Below are 13,567 nucleotides of genomic sequence, written 5' to 3'. Positions count from 1 at the left end.
GGAAGAGTCAAGGTAAAGCACAGCAGAAACCAGGAACTGAGTTGTCGCAATTTATAGGGAACCTCTCTCCACAGCAGAGGTCTCCAGGATTGAATACTGGAGAGAAAAGACAACACAGACAGCAAAAATGGTAGGGCTGGAGGAGAGAAAGGGGAGAAATAAATAAATAAATCTTTAAAAAAATAAAAGAATGGCTCAAGCGACTGGGCTCCCATCTACCGTATGGGAGGTCCAGGGTTCAATTCTTGGCCTCCTGGTGAAGGTAAACTGGCCTGCATGGTAAGCTGGCCCATGCAGAGAGCTGGCCCACATGGAGGGCTGACCTATGTGACGAGCTTGCCTGAGAAGAGTGCTGGTGCAGCAAGTTGACGCAACAAAAAGAGACACAGAGAGGGACCATAAGACATGAAGCAGACCAGGGAGCTGAGGTCATGCAAGAGATTGAACACCTTTTCCCCACTCTAAAAGGTCCCGGGATCAGTTTTTGGTGCCACCTAAGGAGTCAGACAAACAGACACAGAAGAATGCACAGCAAATGGACACAGAGAGCAGACAACGAGGGGGGAAAGGGGGAAAATAAATAAATGTATTTTAAAAAAAAAAATAATGGCTAAGAAATTCTGTATTTGATGGAGACTATAAATCCACAGGTCCACAAAGATCAATAAACCCTTGTGCACAAGAAAAGTGAAGAAAACTATACCAAGGAACATAATAATCAAATTGTTTAAAACAAGTGATAAAGATATTTAAAACAGCCTTAGGAAAAGGACACATTATATCCAGATGAACAAAGTTAAGGATGACAGGAGAATTCTCATTGTCCAGAAGACAGTAGAACAATATTTTAAAGTACTGAAAGAGGGAAGCAGACTTGGCCCAATGGATAGGGCATCTGCCTACCACACGGGAGGTACACGGTTCAAACCCCAGGCCTCCTTGACCCGTGTGGAGCTGGCCCATTCGCAGTGCTCATGTGCGCAAGGAGTGCCCTGCCATGCAGGTGTGTCCCCCGCGTAGGGGAGCCCCACGCACAAGGAGTGCGCCCCATAAGGAGAGCCGTCCAGTGCAAAAGAAAGTGCAGCCTGCCTAAGAATGGAACCGCATACATGCAGAGCTGACACAGCAAGATGACACAACAAAAAAGGAAACACAGATTCCTGGTGCCGCTGATAAGGATAGAAGCGGTCACAGAAGAACACACAGTGAATGGACACAGAAGAGCAGACAACTCGGGAGGGCAGGAAAGGGGAGAGAAATAAATAAAAAATAAATCTTAAAAAAAAAAGTACTGAAAGAAAAATCTGGCAACCTAGAATTCTATACCCATTGAAAATATCTTTTAAAAATTAAAGGGAAATAAAAACTTTTTCATTGATTAAAAAAACTAAGAGAATGCAACATGAGTAGACTTGCATTACAAGAAATGGTAAAGGAATCTTTTATGATAGAATGAAAATGATACCAACTGGAGGTTTAAATCTACACAAGTGAACAAAAAACCCCAGAAATATTATAAATATAATACTTTTTTCCTCATTATTTAAACCTTTTAAAAAGATAATTGCAGAGTGGGTGTTGGGTGTAGTTTAGTGTTTGAGCACCTGCTTTGCATGTACAAGGTCCTGGGTTCAATCCCTAGTACTTCCTAAAAAAGTTTTGTTTAAAACAAAATAATAATGTATTTTGGGGGTTATAGCATCGTAGAGTAAAATATATGGAAACAATAGCACAAAGGCCAAGAGAGAAGAAATGGAAGTATACTGTTTTAATGGTGTCATACCATATGTGAATTGTGTAGCTAGGAGTTCAACTCTAATAAATGAAAAATGTATAATATAAACTCTAAAACCACTAAAAATTCATAACACTTATAGCTTCCTTTGGTTTCAACAAAGGAACCAAAATGAAATCATAGTCCAAAAGAAGTCAGAAAAAGGGGAAGCAAAGAACAGATGGGACAAATAGAAAAGAGATACCAAGGCAGTAGGTTTAAATCCAGCCCTTCTGATAATCAACATTAAGTATAAACAGTCTTAACATCCCTATTAAAAGGCAGAGATTGTCACTTTAGATCACAAGCATGGAAGCGGGCTTGACCCAGTGGTTAGGGCATCCATCTACCACATGGGAGGTCCGCGGTTCAAACCCCGGGCCTCCTTAACCTGTGTGGAGCTGGCCCACGTGCCGTGCTGATGTGCGTAAGAAATGCTGTGCCACGCAGGGGTGTCCCCCACGTAGGAGAGCCCCATGCGCAAGGAGTGCGCCCCGTAAGGAGAGCCGCCCAGCGCAAAAGAAAATGCAGCCTGCCCAGGAATGGCGCCACACACACAGAGAGCTGACACAACAAGATGACGCAACAAAAAGAGACACAGATTCCCAGTGCTGCTGATAAGGATAGAAGCAGTCACAGAAGAAAACACAGTGTATGGACACAGAGAGCAGACAACTGGGGAGGGGGGGCAGGGGGAGGGAAGGAAAGGGGAGAGGAAAAAAAAAACCTTAAAAAAAAAAAAGGCTCACCCTGTCCCAGTATGACCTCATTTTCACTTAATGATCCATTTGCAGTGGCCCTATTTGCAAATAAGATCACATTCACAGATAGGCTTAGGATTTGAACGTATCTTTTGAGGTAACCCATTCCACCCATAACACTAGATCTCTTGACTCCTGATGGGTAAAGGGTTAAACCTTGATTTTTTTGTTTTTTTCTTTTGCATATGAATGATTTTTAAAAATCCAAACTGTCCTGACAGCACAAAGCCACCAAAATCTTTATCCCGTCTCAGATTTCTCTTTAATTATTTGGAAAAAGAATCAGAGTGCCTTTTCCTTCTTTACCTCCCTTCTTCCATAATCCCCTTTAGCCTATTGAGGAACTCTGCGAGATTCTCCTGTCTCTCCTTCTGCCAACAGGATGGAAGCAGAGAGGGTCAGAAGGTGAAGGAGTGCGACCACTGTGTCATATCTGATAATCCCTTCAGAACTCTATGAGGTAGAAATGATTATCCTCCTCAGCATAAGGAAATAGGCCAGGGAAGTTATGTAGCTTGGCCAGTCTGTCTGACTCCAAAGCCTCAACTTTTTTTCCTCACAAAGTAGAGATTTGTTCACCAGGGGAAGTCTGGTGTTGGGAACCATGGACATGTAGTGTAGTCGTTCAGAGCCTGGTCTTTGGAGTCAGAAAGATTTATTAAGAGGAATTTATTTAACTTCTTTATGAGTTTTATCTATAAAACAGAGGTAGTAATATGTCTACTTTTTAGTGTTATTTTTGGTCTGAGTTAATACTCATACAAGTTCCTCATACAAAATATGGATTCAGTAAATGGCAGCTTAAAAAGAATAAAGATCTAATATCAGAGCAGATCCAGAAGCGAGGCTGATTTAGAACTTAACCTGGAGCTCTGATCCTAGACAAACAATTGGTTTAAACTGACTAGAGGGGAGAGGATGTAGCTCAGGGGTTGAGTGCCTGCTTCCCAGGTATGAGGTCCCGGGTTCAATCCTTGGTACCTCCTAAAAAATAAACTGACTAGAGATGGATGATCTCTATCCAGTGTTACCTGTCTGCCAAATATATGATTCCCAGATAAAGATGCAGAGTTGTTGAAAAGAAATGCTGAAATAGGAGTCTCATGTATGTTAGGGTTAGGGTGTATTGATTTAATGAGAAATGTAACAGATTTCATAGACGTATGTTTTTTTAAATCTTTTGCCATATCACTGTAGTCAGAGAGCACCTGGTTGCAGTGGACAGAACCCTGCTCAGATTAGCTCAAGTAAAAAGAATTGATTGAAGGATAGGGGGTTATTCATGGAACTGAGGGCCAGGAAAGTATTGCTGAGCCTCCTTAGAAACAGAAAACTGCCAGAAACTGAAAGCTCTCACTTCACCTTTAAGGGTCTCTCTAATTTCTGCTTTTCTTTGTACTCTTTCCCTTTCTGCCACATTTACAGCATGGTATAGTGTTTGCATATTGCAGATTTGAATTACCGCTGGGCCCCCGCTGGATCTGATGACTATTGCCTCATTTTGGCAGAGTCCCTCGCACTAAATGTGGCCACTTAGGCCTGCGTTTTTAGCAAGAGATGCAAGCTTGTAGGGAATGAGGCTGCAGGGAAGAACAAGCACAGAAGAGCTGCCTATTTTTCATAAGTTTAATTATGCTAAGTAGGAAAGATCTAGCAATTAGTTGTGGTTTTTCTAAAACCTGGTAGCCCAGTTTCCTATATTGAAACTCTGGCATTACTTGATGGCAAGATGCTATTAGGATGCTAACTTTTTATGAGAAAAGAATTCTCTTGAAAATTGATTCTGCAAACCTGAATTTCTGAATTTTCTGTTGTCACTTTATAATAAATATTAAATATTAATCTTCCTCTTCTCTTTAATTTCTTTCAGAGATATGAAGACTACGGAATGACTCCCCCATCAGGCCCTTTGCCAAGGTAAGATTTTCAAAGGGAAATGTATTATGACTTTCTCATACAGGTTGTTTTTTTAATTTTGTAAACTCATTTCTTTTAGCTAATATGAAAGGATATGAAATTCTGAGTTAATGTGTTCTGTTGTCATAACCAGAACAGTAGGAAAAAAAGTCGGAATTGAAGTGCTGATTCCAATAATGACAGACTGGATTGTTTGGAGTAATCCCTGCTTAGGAAAAACTAAACAAAATATTTTTTAAAAAATCAGAGAATTAATAAAGCAATGAAATATTGTAGGGCCAAGAACCAGGAAACCCCGAGAAGTAAGCCCTGCATTTTGGATGCTTTTCTCCTGGGAACATTTGCTGATTCTGGAAAGGGCAGAGGAAAGGCTAAAAAGCTGAGTAGAACTTTTGACAGATTTATAGGGCTAGGAGGACAAGGAGGGGTTATCTAGGTAAACACCCCTAAGCTTTGGGTTGGGACCTTTCCAGGCTATACCCTAGGAGAAAGGCTGAGCTATAAGAAGATAGTTCCCTGCAGGAACTAACGGTCAACTTCCAGTCATCTCAATCCCTGACAGGATTAAGATGATCAGGGATTGAGACTCTCTCTAGCTGCTGGGCAGAAACAAATGTAAATTTCTTTTGCAGGAAGATAATACCACTCTAGGTCTCATATTATCTCTACAGTTTGTCTAATATAGAAACACACACGTATGCATATAACCCTGGCATATAAGAAAATATGATTTTTTTAAATTAAAGGAAATAATAGACAATAGAAATGGAACCATTGGGGATACAGTTAGTGGAGTTGTGGAAAATAGATTTTAAAGTAATTGTACTTTTTTATCATCCCCCTCCCCCCTTGTGGCTTACTTGCTGTCTGGTCTCTGTGTCCACTCGGCTCTCGATGGTATTTGCGTGGCCCTCCGTGGCGTGCGGGTGAGCCTGCTTTTACAAGGAGGCCCTGGGACACGAATCCGTATGGTAGACTGGAGCCCAACTGATGGAGCCACAGCCGCTTCCCACTTAATATGTTTTGTAAGGAAACAAAGGACAAGATTGAAACTTTGGCAGAGGTATGGAAACTCTGAAAGAGGACAAAAGGAAAATTCTGAGATTGAAAAGTAAGTCCTCAAACTTAAGACCTTAGTGGGATAGTATTAATAGCAAATTAGAATCTAATGAATAGTCAGAACCCAAAAGAGAAATAGTAAAGAAACAGTAAAAATTCAGAAGAAAATATCTAGAATGAAGAATAGATAAAAGGGTGGAAAATATACAAAAGAGCCTTGAAGACATAGGGAATACTTTGAAAAGATCTAGCGTACTTGTAAAAAGGAGAGGAGAGAGAGAATGGGGGAGAAGCAATATTTGAAGGGATAAAATGGTTCAGCATTTTCCAGAACTGTTGGAAGATATCAAGGCACAAATTTGAGAAACCCTGTGAACTCCAAGCAGGATAAATGCAAAAATCATATATCTGGGTATGTCATAGAAAAACTCTAAAAACCAAAGTCGAAGCTAAAAGTCTTAGGAGCTTCCAAGAAAGAAAAGATTTACTGCAAAGGAGCAACAATAAGACTGACAAATATCAAAAGAAACACTCCAAACCAGAAGATAACAGCTGATATTTTAAAGAGCTTGTAGTTAAAGGGTTAATAAAATCTTCTGCTTTCTGCGTGAGAATTTGTCTTTTGATTGGCTAACTGTCCAGTTTTGTTCCCTTGATGACGTGATAAAATAAGAACATCAACTGTGTTACTAGGCAATTTTGCTAGTGATAGCAATTATCTCTAACGGGTAAACTGTACTGGGAATTCCATATATGAGCTATATATGAACTATAAATATATATGAACTATACATACCTGGTAAAAAGCTGTAATTTGGGGCTGGAGTATGGTGACTTTTGTCAGGGCATGTCCCTTGCAGGAACCCTAAAAGCTATGGCTACAGAGTCGTTTAAAGAGATACTGGCTCCTGTGGGACGTTAGACTTTTAACAGGAAGTTCCTGTGCTTACCTGAGGTGGAGCTTGTCTCCTTTCAGCTGAACTGCTTCAAGTATTCACACAGAAGGGGAACACCTGCCCAGCAGCAAGCTGCAGTTCTTGTTCTAAATCCTTCCAAGTAGTCTAATGCCAAATGTTCAGATGAGCTTAAGATGACTCCTTAGTGGTCCTTGCAGGGCAGAATGAAAATAATTGCCAACCTAGAATTCTATGGCCAATGGAAATATTTGTCAAGAATGAAATTAAAATAGGGGCATTTTTACAAAACAGAGAAATTTGCAAGTGGCAGATCCACAAAAAATACTAAGTGGTATTTTTCAAACAATCAGCAAATGACCCCAGGTGGAAGTTCAGAGATGCACAGAAGAATGAAGAATAACAGGGGTAAAAATGAGAGTAAATCTAAATGAATATTCATAGTATACAGCAATAATAATGTCATATAATTTTAAGTGCTATATATATGTAATGTATGTATATTATATGTAATATAATATATAGTAGCATATAAACTAAGAGAGAAATTAAATATAGTTGAAGTGTTCTCAAGTCCTTGGATTGTCTTGGAAGATATAAAAGTACCAATTTATGTTAGACTGTAGTAACCCAAGGATTCTAGTGTAATTTTTAGGACAGTCCACTGAAGGAGTGCTAAATAAATGTTAAAATACCAAAATAATAGAGAGGGAAAGAACATAATTAGAAAATAATCCAGAAGAATTCAAGAAAGAGAAAAAGGAACATAGAATTGGCAGTACATACAGAAAGTATATACAAGATGGTAGAGATTTAAATTCTCATATATATATACATATATATGTAATTGCATTAAATATAAATTACTAAATATTCCAATTAAAAGACAAAGATTGTTAGATAGAATTAAAAGAAAAAGACAATATGTTGTTTTCAAGAGATGCATGAATAATATAAAGATGCAGAAATGATAAGGGAGATTTGAGCAATATGATTAATAAACTTGATCTAATTGACATATGGAACCCTAGGCTCAGTAACTATAAAATACACATTATTTTAAAATAGAGACATTTTAGAAATTTACCAAATGCTGGGATATAACAAATTTTAACAAATTTCAAGTAATTGAAATTACACAGAATATATGTTCTAATCATAGTGAAATTAAGCTAGAAATGAATAATAAAAGATAATTAGAAAATCACTATATGTTTGAAATTATTTAGTACCCTTCAAAGTGTAAAACCCATGGTATGCAGAAGAAATCATAATAGAAATTAAAACATGTTCCAAAATGAATAATAATGAAAATATAACATATCAGGAGTTGTGGGATGTAGCTAATGCTGTGCATAGGGAGAATCTGTTGCCCTAAATGCATATATTTGAAAAGAAAAATGGCGATCTAGGAACCACTTCAAGGTGTTAGGGAAAAAAAAGATCCAATTAAACTTAAAGGAAGTAGAAAAAAGGAAATAATAAAAATAGGAATATAAACTAATGAAATAGAAAACAAATCCCACAACAGAGAGGATCAACAAAGCCAAAAGTTAGTTCTTTGGGGAGTGGGTGTAGCTCAGTGGTTGAGTGTCTGCTTCCCATGATTGAACCTGGGACCTCCTAAAAAAAAAGAAAAAAGCTAATAAAACTGACAAAACCCTGGCAATTTGGGTCATATAAGCTGTGTAGCAAATTACCACTTACTAATAGCAGAAATAAAAAAGGACATTTTAATCCACATCTCATGGTTATTAAGAAAATATTATGAATACATTTTTGCTAATTAATTTGAAATGGAAAATTTTCAAATTCCATTGGTGGAATGTTAAAAGCTTTCCCCCTTGCAGGAGATGTACTCTCAAATAGTAAAGAAAAAATAAACTAGGTAAATACAGAGAGAATGATGAAGCAGATTGAATTGGTTAACCTGGCTAAAGTGTATATGGAATTCTCTGTGCTATTAAAACTTTTCTGTAAGTTTGAAGTTACTTCAAAATTAAAAGTAGGAAAAAGAAGAAAAACAATGTGGCAGCTCTATAATGATACAGAGCAAGCTGCTGTGTTAAGTCTATGATGTTGTCTTGAGCTAGGGCTTTCAAACTTTTTTGACATAATCTGCTGTAAGAATTATTTTATATCACAATCTTCATTTTCTTTCAACAAATATTTAACTTCTATTTGTTAGACACTGAATTAGGCACTCAAGATACAGCAGTGAACAAGCAGACAAAAAAATCCCTGCCATCACAGAATTTACAAATGTAAATATAAACAAAAACTGTTTACGACTGGAACAAGCAAAACTCTAGGGACGGAAGACAGATCAGGGGTTTCTGGGAGACTGGAGGCAGGAGGAGAGGCTTGAACGCTAAGGGGCACCAGAGAAATTTCTGGAATGATGGAAATGTTATATCTTGATTGTGTTGGTGGTATATAACTGCATCCATTTGTTAAAATTCACCAAATGTACACTTACAAAAGGTGAGTTATATTGTATGCAAATTATACCTCAATAAACTTGATTACAGAGGAAAAAAGCTTTCTCTCCGAGAGCAGGAGCAAGACAAAGATGCCTGTTCACATAGTTGTTTTTTTTTTTTTTAAAGATTTATTTATTTATTTCTCTCCCCTTCCCCCCTGTTGTCTGCTCTCTGTGTCCATTTGCCGTGTGTTCTTTTGTGTCCGCTTTTATTCTTGTCAGTGGCACTGGGAATCTGTCTCTTTTTGTTGTGTCCTCTTGCTGCGTCAGCTTTCTGTGTGTGTGTGGGGGGCAGGCTGCACTTTTTTCACATGGTGTGGTTCTCCTTATGGGGTGCACTCCTTGTGCATGGAGCTCCCCTACGCGGGGGACACCCCTGCGTGGCACGGCAACTCCTTGCGCGCATCAGCACTGCACGGGGACCAGCTCATCACACGGGTCAGAAGGCCCTGGGTTTGAACCCTGGACCTCCCATGTGGTAGGCAGATGCTCTATCCATTGAGCCAAATCTGCTTCCCTGTTCACATACTTTTAGTCAGCATTGTCCTGGAGGTCCAGCCCAGTGTAATGAGGCAAAGAGAAGAAACAAAACAATTAAAGAATTCAGAGAAATAATAATACCATTACTTTTAGCAGATAACACAGTCTTATAGTAGAAAATTCTAAAATGTCAAACACAGGATTTTAGAATTAAGGGGATTTAGTAATATAGCTAAATTGTAAGGTAGCTATATACAAGATCAGTAGACAAAAATCTGTTTTATTTCTGTACAGAAGCAACAAACAGAAAATTTTTAAAAATTCAAAGATGCCATTTAAAACTGCATTTGTGATTAAAAATAACCTCAGAGTGAATTGAACCAAAGATGTATAGACCGTCTAAAGAAAATGTTCATGGATGTTCGACAACTCAGTGTTGTTAAATTGTCAGCTCTCCTCAAATGGTCTGTAGATTCAATGCAGTCACATTCAAAATCCTCATAGTTTTTTAGTATGTGAAAACTGACAAGCTGATTCTAAAATTTATATAGAAATGTAAAGAACCAAGAATAGCAGAGACACTTCAGAGAAAGAAGAACAAGGTGTTAGAACTATTTTAAATATTATCTTTTAAAGTTTCTATCATGTAATCAAGACAGTGTGGTATTAGTGTTAAGATTAGACAAATAGACCAATGAAACAGAATAGATATTCCGTAAACAGACCTGTACATGTGTGAACATTTGATTTAGTACAAAGATGAAATTGTAGAAAAATAATTAATCTCAGAGGGCAAACTCAAACTATCCCTACAAGGACCAGATGCCACAATGAAGTTACTTTTTTGTTACTTTTCTTTATTTCCCCTCATTTTCAGAGGAATTTGTTTTATTTTCCCTCACTTCTCTTGCTCCACCAGGTACTACTTTCTAGTTAAAAAGCTACAAAGGTAGACTGGCAAGTGGAACAGGTGATCCAGAACCAAAGCTAAAGACAGGCTGACTATAAGATCTGGTTTGCCCAGTTCAGTCTCAGTTTGCATCTTTTTTTTTTCAGTATAATAATCTATAACTTTTACTCTCAAAATTATTCTGGTTTGGATGATAAATTTTATGGTCACCCAAGTTAAAGGATTTTAGACTGTGTGGATTGCACTGAACCATCTGAGCATACAGGTTAGGGAAGCAATTGTAGGCAGGAAAGGGCTATTTGGATGAAGGAAAAATAATTAAGTGAAGGGCAAAAGTTATTGTGAATTGTGGGTAGATAGTCCAGAGATTGCGGCGAGGTTAGGTGAGCTTCAGTTTGCACATTTGGAAGGCAGAGCCATGTCTTACATTAGGTGCATAGATCTGTAGAGATGGGGATGTCAGACTTGTCTCTCTCTCAGGTCAGTCTAAAACAACAGCAGTTATTTAAAGAGAGTGTTATAGATAGCCTAAATTTCAAATTTTGTGATATACTCAAGAAATAAACACAATGTAAGAAGGCCAAATCAGTCTGCATTCTCATCATACTGGTTTGATCTGTTAATTGCTGGTTGACTGTCATGTGCAATGAACTATAATCTCTTTTTATTCTTGAATTCCTTTGGAAGAGTGGTTCTCTCCAGATGGGGTTTGCAGAGCCCTGGAGGATTCTTGAGAATACTATTTCATAATAATACTAAGATGTTAGTTGTCATCTTAAATTTGTGTTGACATTTATACTGAGGTGCAAAAGCAATGGTGGGTGAAACCACCGGTGCCTGAGCAAGAATCAAGACAGTGGCACTAAATTGTATTTATAGTCATATTCTTTACTGCTGTGCAATCGCAGTTATTTAAAAAATGCCAGTTTTATTTTAGTATATACTATGTGAAATAGTAAAAGTTATTAATTCGTTAAATTTAGACCCTTGAGTCTTAGTAGTCTGTGCGATAAAATAGGAAATAAGTGTAAAGCACTTCAGCTAAATACCAAATTATGAAGAAAAAGCACCTGTTCGATTGTTTGAGTTAACGGAACTGAACTGCTTTTCTGTGCATTTTACTTCAAAGAACAATTGACAGACATCATTATTCAAACTTCAGTGTTTGGCAGACACTATCCCAAAATGAACAAATTGAGCTTGTCACTTCAAGAAAAACAACTGACAGTATTTGTTGCCAATGATAAAATTAAGCTTTCAAGTGAAAATTAGAATTTTGGAAAGTTTTGTCTGCCACCATGAATTTGACAGCTTTCTGTTTCTTAGAATATTAATAAATGTGATTTTTTTGATACTGCAGATTGAAATGTGTCAATATTTAGATGATCTGCATAAATTGTTGAACCAGTTGTTTTCCAAATGACCAATGCCATAAAATCAGGAAGGGGCTAAAGAGCCATTCAAAGTGCAAGATAGGGAAGCGGATTTGGCTTAGTGGATAGAGTGTCTGCCTACCACATGGGAGGTCTAGGGTTCGAACCCAGGGCCTCCTGGCCCATGTGGTGAGCTGGCTGATGCGCATGTGCCGTGCCATGCAGGGGTGTCCCCCGCGCAAGGAGTGTGCCCCATAAGGAGAGTGGCGCTGCACTCACAGAGAGCTGATGCAGCAAGATGAAGCAACAAGAAGAGACAGAGATTCCCCGTGCTGCTGAAAAGAAGAAAAGTGGACACAGAAGAACACACAGTGAATGGATACAGAGAGCAGACAAGCGGGATGGGGGGGGGGGGGGAGGAGGGGGCCGGGTAGGTGCGGGGGGGAAGAAATAAAATAAATCTTTAAAAAAAAAAAAAGTACAAGATAGACCAGTGCATTTTAGTGTCATAGTGTGAAAAGTTCATTGATATTGTTTCAGATTCCACATTGCAACTAATCTTTAAGAATATTACTTATTGAGTTTTGGTGTAGTGTTAATAAAGAGTATCCACCAAATTATCTCATTTATTTGAAAAGGCTATTAAAATACTCCTCCCTTTTTCAACTACACATCTGTGACAGATTTTCTTCATATCTTTCTACCAAAATTACATATGGTGACTGACTGAATGCAGAAGAATCTAAGAATATTGCTGTCTTCTGTTAAAGACACTCTTCACTTTTTGTTTGAAAAATGTAGTTTCATTAAAAATATTTATATTAATAGTAGGTTTAACATGGTTATTTTTTAAATCATTTTTAGAATTTTCTGTTTTAATTTCTAATATGGTAAATATCAATAAACGTCCACATAAACAAAAGCTCTTGCGAGTCCTGCATAATTTTTAAGAGGCAAAAATTTTGAGAACCACTATCTTAGAAAGAGCACTGGTTTTGGTTTTCAGCCTTCATGAAGATTGGGATCATATGTGGAGTTTTATTTTATTTTTTTTTAAGATTTATTTTTTATTTTTCTCCCCTTACCTCCCCCTCCCGTCTGCTCTCTGTGTCCAATCGCTGTGTGTTCTTTTGTAACCGCTTCTATCCTTATCAGTGGCACCGGGAATCTGTATTTCTTTTCATTGCGTCATCTTGTTGTGTCAGCTCTCCCAGTGTGCGGCGCCATTCTTGGGCAGGCTGCACTTTCTTTAGCTCTGGGTGGCTCTCCCTATGGGGCACACTTCTTGTGCATGGGGCTCCCCTACGCTGGGGGTAGCCCTGCATGGCACGGCACTCCTTGCATGCATCAGCACTGCGTGTGGGCCAGCTTACCACACGGGTCAGGAGGCCCTGGGTTTGAACCCTGGACCTCTGATGTGCTAGGCGGATGCTCTATCAGGTGAGCCAAATCTGCTTCCCATATGTGGAGTTTTAAAAAGTACAATGTGGGTGGCCACGGTGGCTGCTGATGGTAAGGAGACGGAAGAAGAGATATGGTGTGGGGGCATTTTCAGGATTTGGAGTTGTCCTGGGTGGTGCTGCAGGGATGGATGCTGGACATTGTGTGTCCTGTTGTGGCCCACTGGGTGTACTGGGGAAGAGTGTGGACTACAATGTGGACCACTGTCCATGTGATGCAGCTCCAGAATGTATTCACCAGGTGCAGTAGATGTGCTGCAACGATGGAAGAGGTTGTTGATGTGGGAGGGGTGGAGTCGGGGTATATGGGGACCTCATATTTTTTGAATGTAACATTTAAAAGAAAATGAAGAAGAAAAAAAAGTACAATGTGAGCGTCCCTCCTCTAGAGGTTCTGTTTTAATTTGTCTGGGGCAAAGACTGGGCATCAGGATTTT

General features: G+C 38.6%; 1 protein-coding gene across 1 annotated transcript in view; it reads left to right on the top strand.

Moving 5' to 3' along the window:
* The window catches only part of KIAA1549 (KIAA1549 ortholog), a 162,594-nt gene that overhangs the window by 130,409 nt on the left and 18,618 nt on the right, over positions 1 to 13,567 (top strand). The window contains exon 19 of the mRNA XM_058296553.1: positions 4,406 to 4,452. Within this exon, the coding sequence (XP_058152536.1) occupies positions 4,406 to 4,452 (47 nt within the window). The remainder of the gene's footprint in view (positions 1 to 4,405; positions 4,453 to 13,567) is intronic.

Source organism: Dasypus novemcinctus, chromosome 5, assembly GCF_030445035.2.
Source record: "Dasypus novemcinctus isolate mDasNov1 chromosome 5, mDasNov1.1.hap2, whole genome shotgun sequence".
NCBI lineage: Eukaryota > Metazoa > Chordata > Mammalia > Cingulata > Dasypodidae > Dasypus > Dasypus novemcinctus.
This window is presented reverse-complemented; position numbering and strand designations above follow the sequence as displayed.